This window comes from Octopus sinensis, linkage group LG28, assembly GCF_006345805.1.
Source record: "Octopus sinensis linkage group LG28, ASM634580v1, whole genome shotgun sequence".
NCBI lineage: Eukaryota > Metazoa > Mollusca > Cephalopoda > Octopoda > Octopodidae > Octopus > Octopus sinensis.
Window position 1 is genome coordinate 2,142,157 of NC_043024.1, and position 11,228 is coordinate 2,153,384.

The 11,228-nt window shown below is 37.1% G+C and overlaps 2 protein-coding genes across 2 annotated transcripts in view; both read right to left on the reverse strand.

Moving 5' to 3' along the window:
- LOC115225551 (zinc finger protein 271-like) overlaps positions 1 to 11,188 on the reverse strand; it is a 34,325-nt gene extending 23,137 nt beyond the window's left edge. Inside the window, exon 1 of the mRNA XM_036514429.1 lies at positions 11,123 to 11,188. The gene's annotated coding sequence lies outside the window, so the exon portion shown is untranslated. The remainder of the gene's footprint in view (positions 1 to 11,122) is intronic.
- On the reverse strand, positions 68 to 11,198 carry LOC115225552 (zinc finger protein 431-like). Its single transcript, XM_036514465.1, has 3 exons — positions 10,410 to 11,198; positions 6,396 to 6,480; positions 68 to 122 (listed from the first exon to the last, which is right to left on the reverse strand). Exons 1-3 carry the CDS (start codon positions 11,089 to 11,091, stop codon positions 68 to 70), a joined length of 822 nt encoding a protein of 273 aa, XP_036370358.1. The 5' UTR covers positions 11,092 to 11,198.
- Between the last annotated feature and the right edge of the window lie 30 nt (positions 11,199 to 11,228).

The window sequence follows — 11,228 nt, forward strand, 5'->3', positions numbered from 1 at the left end:
TATAAACAGGGTAATATTTCTTCTGTGTAGCATCTTAGTTTCATCTCAAAGAATATATCATATATATTCATGATGTGTTCGATGTAAAATCTTCTTTTATGCTAAATATCCTCTCTGATACTCTGAAATAAAAAAGAAATAATATGAGATATAGAATATACTTGAAAAGTAAAGATTAAATAATGAAAATTTTATTACGTTTTTATACTGATAAACTGGAGATATAAACCTTTAGCTGGCCAAATAAACGTTAACACGTCAGTCTGACAAACAAACAAGGAGATTATAAGGTAGTTATGGGATGTGCTAAAAATAATAGTTAAATAGCTCTTAAATCACGCAGCAATTTCAAAAATTTTGTTTTGGTTTTTGCACAATCCTATGAATTACAGATTCGCAAGAGTTTTCTAAAAATTCCCAAAAAGTTTTGAACCAACAAAGAATTTAGAATTTACATCTGCTGTTTGTTTGTTGAGCGAAGCGGTCTTCGTCCCAGAGCTCGCAAGATGGAAGAAGTCGGAAATGCGGTTCCTTTGCTATTCGTAAGATCCGCAGAAGAGAAAGCAGGGCAGCCCCCCCGCCCCCGAGAGCATCGACGGATGGATGAATGCGCATCCAGGCTCGGCGGTTGCGTAGGAAGTCGGGGGACAAGAAACAGGAAGAAAGAGTGAGAGAAAGTTGGGGCGAAACAGTACAACAGGGGTCGCCACAACCCTGTGCTAGAGCATCATGGAGCTTTAGGTGTTTTCGCTCAATAAACACTCACAACGCCCGGTCTGGGAATCGAAACCGCGATCCTCCGAATGCGAGTCCGCTGCCCTAACCACTGGGCCATTTCGCCTCCATTTACATCTGTTTTATATGAAATACCAGAAGTTATTGTGTTAAAAAGAGCAAGGACTAATGTTTACATTGAAACGGTTGATGATGATGATGATGATATATATATATATATTTATTGCCCACAAGGGGATATACAAAAAGGGGACAAACAAGGACAGACATAGGGATTAAGTCGATTACATCGAACCCAGTGCATAACTGGTACTTAATTTATCGACCCTGAAAGAGGAAAGGCAAAGTCGACCTCAGTGGAATTTGAACTCATAACGTAAAGACACATGCATTTCGCCCGTCGTGCTAATATTGCTGCCAGCTCGCCACCTTTATATATATACTAGCAGTATCGCCCGGCGTTGCTCGGGTTTGTAAGGGAAATAACTATATAAGCATTTTTAGAGAGTTATAGCCAAAAAATAGCAAAAAATGCATTAAAAATGGAAAAAATATGATGGTAAATTTTTTTTTAAATCGTTGACTCATCGTAGACATTTTTAGAGAGTTACTTCCCTTATATAATAGCGAAAAAATGCATTAAAATGGAAAAAAAATGATGGTAAATCTTTTTTTAAATCGTAGACTCATGTAGACGCTTTCTTAGCCATTTCTGTTTTGGTGTCTTCAAGCCATGAAGTTGTTGTTCTAAAAGAACACTGGTCTCCTTGACAACGTATTACGACGTTGATTTCCTTACACTCCCTTCCCCACAGGTGCAGGTGTGAGCGCGGACGCCAACTCCGCCACCATCGACACACGAAAAATTATGCATTAAAATGGAATAAAAAATGATGTTAAATTATTTTTAAAATCGTAGACTCATCGTAGACGCGCGCTAATATTCAGACGGGCTCGATATGAATCACGACTATAAGCTACCCGAATTTGGTTAAACTGTACCGCAAAATGTGGGAGTAGTTAGGAATCTAAATCGAAGGGGACAGACACTCACACAACTACAGTTTTATATATATAGATATACATAGCGCAGTAGTGGTGAGATATGACAGCAAAGAAAAGCATACATTCACTCTCTGCATGCAATTAGACTCGGAAAGTTCGTGAGGAACCCATTGACCCAATTTGCTGACTTTTCTGATAGCACACAGGTGTCAATGAATGACCAAATCCAAGCTTCTCTGCTAGTTCCTCAACAGTTACGATGATATTTTGTTCCACCAGGGTTTTCAGGATGTCCTTGTCGAGTTCTACAGATCTTTCAGGATGAGGCTCGTCTTCTAGGCTGCAGTTTATGGCTCGGGATTTCTGGAACCACCATTGACACTGCCTTACGCTTATTGTCCAATCCCCATATACTGCATTAATATTTCTTGTACTTTGCACACATTTATATTCTGTTATTCTTTTATATGTTTCAGCCTTGAGGTTGTGGCCATGCTGGATCATGTGTGTGTGTGTGTGTGTGTGTGTGTGTGTGTATCTGTCTGTCTGTATGTATATATGTATATGTATGTGTGTGAACAATAATATTTTCAACAGATGTGTTGCAAATGTATCTGATTGTTCTCAAGCTTCAATACTGTGTGTGTGTGTATGTGTGTGTGTGTATGTATGTATGTAATAGTATGTATGTATGTATGTGTGTGTGTATGTATGTGTGTGTATGTGTGGTGTGTATGTATGTATGTATGTGTGTGTGTATATATGTATGTATGTATGTATGAGTGTATGTTTACTTTATTACTAATTACTCTCTTCCAAGAACATTTTCACTCACTCTTAGCTTCCCATACATTTTACTCATGTATCTATCAGCGTCATAGACAGAATACTTTCACTTTAGTCTTCCTCAAATCACTCTGTCGCTATTTACTTTCATTTTATTTGTTGCCCACAGTGTGTGTGCGTTTGCGTGTGGTGTAAACCAGACTAAGAGAAGCATTTGACACACACACCAGAATGTGAGTTTTCTGTAAATTTTGCTTAATTGGAGTTTAAATTTTAAAAACTGGACCTGGCATGACGCGATGCATTGTACTCTTAAAACTGCTAGGTAAATTGTAATTGAAGAAATCCTATATTGTAGATTTGTATAACTCCCAAAGGGAGGCAGATAAAATCTGCCTTTTATAATAAGAGATATATTATAGAAGGAGCTTCTACAGAACTAGAATTGTTTCATACAGATGAAACAATTCTAGTCCTGTAGAAGCTCCTTCTACAAAATAAATTACTTTACACTGCTATGTATTGAGTACCTTATTTACTGTGGTTAACCCCGACTCAACCCGGGACCTATATATATATACATATATATATATATATATTGGTAAAACGGTAAGATAACAAAAGAAAGAAAGAAAGAGACCTCAATATTATGTAAATAGAGGAAATTTATCTATAAAATAATATGTTACATTACTCAATAGTCAAGATAAAACTCTCAGTTTCAGATGCCGAAGTGGAAATCCACAACACCATCTCTTCGGTTATCTGGCCATCTGAAAAAACGCTATGAAAAAATACCGTTATATAAAGGGAAATTACTGTTTTATAATTCTGCGCGCGAAAACCCACGTGCGTACTTATACGTCACTATGGAAACATACACATCTTCACTCGCATTTTTCGCCAAATATATACGCATATATATATACAACCTCATACACACACACATGCGTACCGTAAAAGTTCATACATACGTCTATATACGCACAAACACAAGAAAAACCATGGTTAAAGGTAACAGAAAAAAAAACATAAGGAAGTATACAAAGCATAAAAACCACGTTCATATACGGACATGCCCCTATGCACTCATACACACACACACGCCCGTATATGTACATACCCGCACATATTTATATACGCATACATACACACGCATATACAAAAAATGAATATATATATGTCCCCCCCCAACAAAAAAATGGAAAAATACTAAGTAAAAACGTCTATATAAATATATGTGCATTCGTAAAAACGTCTATATATATATATATATATATATATAGACATATATATGTATATACATATATATGCACATACACACACACAAAAGTTGGCGATTACAAAGGTATTTCACAAGAATCATATATATAGTGGAAGCCGCTTATTGTGATCATTTCAGTACGGCATTGGCCAACACCTAACAGATGACGTTAAACAAGTATAAAGTCTGAACCAATTCATTTTAATAACAATAACCGGCTGATAACGTTATCCGCTATTCCGATTGACCGCCACTCCATTCCTGCCCAGCCTACATCAATACACAACAAACTACGGCATTTCAATAAATCGCAGTATTTGCTATACAATGTCTTCAATCAGATCGTATTCCTCTCCAATATATATACATATATATATAATAACTTACCCCTGATGCTTAATAAATAAATAATTATATTTATTTACTTTCGATTTCGTCTCCAAAGAATTGAGGAAACGTGACAAGCCGGAAGTAAGGTGCGTCATGTGACTTAGACTCTTTAATATATGAAACCACAAAGAGTGCTGCTGACACAAAAGCGAAACTAAGAAGGAAGGGGGAACGTAATATTGTTGTTGACTATCACCATGGTTACTGTCTAAGCGGAAGGCGCATGGCTCGGTGGTTAGCGCATCGGGCTATCAATCGCGAGTTAGTGAGTTCGATTCCCTGGATCTTTTCGTTTTGACTGGCAGATTTTTAAAATAATTTCTTTGTAACTAAACACTTTTAAACTTAAGTACCAGTTACGCACTGGAGTCGATGTAATCAACTTAATCCCTTTGTCTGTCCTTGTCTGTTCCCTCCTATCTTTTCCGTTTGAACAGCAGTTTTTAACATAATTTCTAGGTAACTAAACACTTTTAAACTTCGTGTAATGGTAGAATTTGTTACATAAAACATCTTTTTTCTCTTGGCTTTCTTGAGAAAATTCTGTAGTTTGTAAGCTACAATTATTGCTGTTGATAAACTACGGCAGATATTGTATTCACCTCAATAGACGTCATTGATTGGTTGAAATTGCCGAAATGCAAGAAATTAAACAACAAATACCTTACAAGCTACAGAATTTTCTCAATAAATCCAGGAGAGAAAGATGTTTTATAAACACATTCTACCAGTATACGAATTTTAAAGAATAAGTCCTGGGGTCGATTTGATCGACTAAAGGCGGTGCTCCAGCATGGCCACAGTCACATGACTGAAACAAGTAAAAGAGTAAAGAGAGATAGATAGATAAACAGGTAGATAGATAGGTCGGTAGATAGATAGGTATGTAGGTAGGCAGATAGATAAATAGACAGACAGATAAGATAGATAGATAGACATATATAGATAAATAGACAGACAAATAGATGGATAGATGGATGGATAGAGAGAGACAGACAGATAGATAGTTAGACACAAATAGATAGACAGACAGACAGACAGATAGATGGATAGACAGATAAGATAGATAGATAGATAGATGATAGATAGAGAGAGAGAGAGAGAGAGAGAGAGAGAGAGAGAGAGAGAGAGAGAGACAGATAGAAGCAGATCTTCCTTCGAAAAGGACGATTCTTTTCTTCAGCAAAATTGCTTTGAGTGTTCATGTTGGTGGTGGTGGCCATGTTTATAGCAGTATGGGTTGTCTTTACTTCTCTGTATCTTCTAAGGCCAGACTGGCAGTGTTTGTAGTGAGTGCGCGATTTGAATATAGAGGCACCTACCTCATCTTCGTAGTGACGGAGACCCTCCAGAGATGACTAGTCCTTCCTCACAGCCGCGACCCGAGCACTAACGATAGCAGCTGCTAGCCCAAACCCTTAGCGACGTCCTCACACGTCTTCTGACCTCCACGACCCACGTTGGAAAGGGCAATTTCCGCTCCCTGCGCACGCCTGACAGCTGGCCCCTTCCGCTTGCCCAAACTTCCAGACAACGCATCCCACAGTTTTCTGTGTGCGTTCAAGCGGAACAACTTCCTTTTCAGACAGATAGATAGACAAACAGATAGATAGGGTACTACTTGGGAACATTAGCTAGCTAGTCGTGACTAGTCGATCCTACGACTAGCTAGCAAAGTAAATACTACACAAAATAAATTTTTTAACACAAAGTAAATAATTTTTGTTAAAATAAATAAAACGCAAAAACACAGAGTAAGGATCGACTAGTCATGACTAGCTAGCGCGGATGCACGAGTACGCGAATGCGCGCACCGGGATCACTCTTCTCAAGTAGTACCGATAGATAGACAGACAGAGATAGACAGGCACAGATATGCTATAGAAATAAACTTTGACGTACGCACCTTGAAGTTTTCCAGTGTTAAAACTTTCTTTGGAAGTTGCACGTCATCTTCAGCAGGTGCTTCGTGTGTGTGTGTGTGTGTGTGTAGGCAGAGTACGGCCGAATGGTCAAGAAGATCCCTTAACAACCACGAGGTCCCTCGTTCTGTCCTACTGCGAGACACTTTGGGCAAATAACACTTTCTGCAGTGTCCAGTTGACCTGAATGAAATCGGACAGAGGGGAAAGTGCTGAACCCAGGAATTCCAAAGAGGTCAGCTTCGGGTCGCAGAGATTCTTGTATGATTCCAGCGGAATCCTCGAAGACTCACGGCAATTCCAGAGCAGGGGATTCAGTTGGTCTTACACCTGAATCCTCATCGGCGAACGACGGGGATCCACGATGTATGAAAATGTCTGTATAGGTATAGATGGAAATGGTGAGGATATTAAGAAATGATTAATAGCAAAATGTGGGAAGTAAAAAAATTGGAATGGGCAGTGAAAAGGAAAACGAAACAGGGAAAGAAATTATATAACTTTGTTTAAGTAATTTTTTTTAGTCCTTCTTTTTTTCTGAGTTGTGCGTGAGATATGAAATTAGATATGAAATCATTCGTATCTAATTCCGGTCTCCTAATAATTATCAGTTATAAAGTGGAATTGACCAAGGAATAAAGATTTGTATGAAACTATAGCAGGAAATAAACGGAATTTGCAAGACTGAACGGTTAATGGACGAGGGGAAGTAACTCTTCCTTCAACAAAAGTCCTGAATATTTTTAAATAGCTTCGGCTTTAAATGACAATTAATTAATTCAACAAATTATTAGAAAGGATCACAAAAGTACAGCCCCTAAAATAACTGCAGGGCTTAATGACCGCCTCAAGAACCCAGTTTCCACAAAAACTTTTTGCTGGGAGCTGCACAAAGCCAGATTTCAAGGGAGGGCTGCAATCAGAAAACCACTACTTTCAAAAACAAACGTTGCAAAGCGTTTAGAGTGGAGTAAAAACCTACAGAAATGATCCCTAGAGCAGTGGAAGAATGTTATTTTCTAGGACGAGTCATCCTTTACCTTATTTCCGACAACCGGCCGAGTATACGTGTGAAGAGAGCCAAAAGAAGCATTTGACCCAGACTGCCTTCTTCCAACTGTTAAACATGGAGGAGGATCTGTGATAATCTGGGGAGCTATATCTTGGAAATCTGCCAGCCCAATGGTTTCCCTTCATGGCAGAATAAATAGTCAAGACTATTTAAGCATTTTATCTGATCAAATTCATCCTATGATTGTGGAACTGTTTCCGGAGGAAAACGCAAGCTTTCAGGATGATAAAGCACCGATTCACACAGCTAAAGTTGTCACTGAATGGGACGAGGAACGTTCATCAACCGTTTCAAAGTAAACATTAGTCCTTGCTCTTTTTTACACAATAACTTCTGGTATTTCATATACAGCAGATCTTTCCTTCTCCTATGTTTCCGACGAACTGCTCTGCTCGAAACGTTATACGCACCTTTTTCCTGAGCGTCCAATAATACTATATTTGTTCCACGTCTTCGCATTGTTGTGCTTTATTTGTGCTTTCTTGGTTGGATTAACTATATAAATATAACCGATTGTGGCCGCTAACAGATTCCCCTGGCACCTGTGCCGGTGGTATGTAAAAAACACCCACTACACTTGCGGAGTGGTTGGCGTTAGGAAGGGCATCCAGCTGTAGAAACACTGCCAGATCAGACTGGGCCTGGTGCAGCCTCCTTGCTTCTCAGACCCTGGTCGAGCCGTCCAGCCCGTTCTAGCACGGAAAACGGACGTTAAACAACGATCATGATCATGATATATATACAAATTAAAATCCAGGAAACAGAGAAGTAGCATCAATATAGTTTATTCACTGAAAAAATTCAACATGTACACTTACAGCTGTTTCGATTTTGCTCAAAAGAAATTCCAATAATTAAATCATTTAATTGGGCAAAATCTCATCAGAGGAATGAAAAAGACATATCGTTAGGTTATCACATGGTATTCTTCCAAAACATCTCAACAGACTAAAACTTTTTTTTAATTACTAATGTTGGTATAAATCTTGGCCAGTGGGTAACAGGTTGTATAAGGGTAATAATCTTTATATATATAAAACTGAGAATGTGTGTCTGTCTGTCTGTGTTTCCCTAAAACGTGAGAACTACACAACCAATTTCATTCAAATTTTACACATGCCTTACTTAGGGTCCATGTAGTTTCATGGGCAAAAAAAAAATGTTCAACTTCTTGCCTAGAGCGAGCCCATAGCAATATCATATTTTCTCCGCTATTTCAGTATTACATGTTAAAAGTGAAACAAAAATATTTCTCTATTTCATGTCAGATGCTTTCACTTTAACAATAAAAATAATAACAATTGAATTATATGTAGTAAGTAATAATTAAAATCAAACTAAAGTATAATATAATCGTAACATACAAAAGTAAAAATAGCAATTGGTATAAAATTGCATCAATGATTTGAACTTGAATAAGTGGTTTCACATGAATGGGAATAAAGTAAAAATATAATCAGCGTGCAGAAATGGAATAGTCCAGATGGATAATACAAAATTAAATTAAAAACAAGACTTTTGTCTATAAAGTATACAACATAGAGAAAAAAGAAGAGCTAACAATTCCAGTCTGTTATATATTTTGAGTATCGTTATCACTAGTGATATCAAGATATAACTTTGTATTTTGCATTTTATGTGTAGATGTATATAGATAGATGTACATGTAATATGTACACATATATACATGCACTAGCACTATGACCCGGCAACGACGGGTCTTTAATGCTAGTTGGTAAATAAATGGTAGATAGTGAGTTATATTTCTCACTATAATTATTTTATAATGTATCGATTTAATTATTTTCTAATTTATCTATATCAGTTCAATCAATTTCTTTAACAAAGTTATAAATGTGATCACGTTGTTCTCTCATTCATATGATACTATTTTTACTATAACTCACTAATCTAACATTTATTTAATGTGTTTATGAGGATTTAAGTCACCAGCGAATGACTTTCCACAGGTATCACAGTAGAATGGTTTCTCTCCAGTATGGAAGGGTTTGTGTTTACTTAAATGTTGATTTTGTGAGAATGATTTACCACAAATATTCGTGATATGGTTTTTCTCCTGTATGAATACGTTTATGGTTAGTTAAGGAAAACGATTGACCACAGATATCACAGTTATATGGTTTTTCTCCCGTATGAATACGCATGTGTGTAGACAACACAACATTCTGAGAGAATGATTTACCACAGATATCACAGTGATAAGGTTTCTCTCCTGTGTGAATGTATTTGTGTCTAGTTAGGTTTTGATTCTGAGAGAAAGATTCTCCACAGATATCACAGTGATAAGGTTTCTCTCCTGTGTGAATGTAATTGTGAGTAGTTAAGTTGTGATTTCGAGAGAATGATTTACCACAGATATTACAGTGATATGGTTTCTCTCCTGTGTGAATACGTTTGTGAGTGGTTACGTCACTATTTCTAGAGAATGATTTACCACAGATATCACAGTGATAAGGTTTCTCTCCTGTGTGAATACGTTTGTGAGTAGTTAAGTGGTGATTCCGAGAGAATGATTTACCACAGATATCACACTGATAAGGTTTCTCTCCTGTGTGAATGTACTTGTGTTTAGTTAAGTTGCGATTTTCAGAGAATGATTTACCACAGATATCACAGTGATAAGGTTTCTCTCCTGTGTGAATGTATTTGTGAGCAGTTAAGTTGCGATTTTCAGAGAATAATTTACCACAGATATCACAGTGGTAAGGTCTCTCTCCTGTATCAATGTATCTGTGTTTAGTTAAGTTTTGATTTCGAGAGAATGATTGGCCACAGGTACCACACTGATATGATTTCTCACTTGTATGAATAGGTTTGTAACTCGTTAGGTTTTGATTCTGAGAGAATGATTTACCACAGATATCACAATGATATGGTTTCTCTGCTGTATGAATACGTTTATGAGTGGTTAGGTTGCTATTTCCAGAGAACGATTTACCACAGATATCACAATGATATGGTTTCTCTCCTGTATGAATACGTTTGTGAGTGGTTAGGTCGCTATTTCTAGAGAATGATTTACCACAGATATCACAATGATATGGTTTCTCTCCTGTGTGAATGTATTTGTGAGTAGTTAAGTTCTGATTTTGAGAGAATGATTTACCACAGATATCACAGTGATAAGGTTTCTCTCCTGTATGAATACGTTTGTGAATGGTTAGGTCGCTATTTCCAGAGAATGATTTACCACAGATATCACACTGATATGGTTTCTCTCCTGTGTGAATGTATTTGTGAGTAGTTAAGTGGTGATTCAGAGAGAATGATTTACCACAGATATCACAATGATATGGTTTCTCTCCTGTGTGAATGTATTTGTGAGTAGTTAAGTGGTGATTATGAGAGAATGATTTACCACAGATATCACAATGATATTGTTTCTCTCCTGTATGAATACGTTTGTGAGTGGTTAGGTTGCTATTTACAGAGAATGATTTACCACAGATATCACACTGATATGGTTTCTCTCCTGTATGAATACGTTTGTGAGTGGTTAGGTCACTATTTCCAGAGAATGATTTGCCACAGATATCGCAATGATGTGACTTAACCACAATGTGGATGCATTTGTGAATAGCTAAGCTATTATTCTGAGAGAATGATTTACCACAGGTGTTACAGCGATACGGCTCGACACCTGCGTGAATGAGTTTATGTGTGGTCAAACGAACCTTTTCAGAGAATGATTTACCACAGATGTCACAGCGATAGAGATCCTCTCCTGCATGGAAACATTTGTGAATCGTCTGTTCATCTTTGAGAAAGAAGGACTTGTTGCAGACATCACAGTGAAATGATGTTTTCTCTTCTTCTTCTGTTTCATCTTCAGTAAAATCAATCCTTAACGACTGTGTATTACAATTAACCTCATTATCACGTAATTCATTTTCCATTTTTTTTCTCCTCTCACCACAAAGTCCAAATGTTTTTCTTTTTTTTCTTCTTTTTTTTTATATTCTATTCCTCAGTTATTTCTGTTGCTTGAAATGCTTAGCGGTATTTCGTCTGTCTTTTTGTTCTGAGTTCAAAT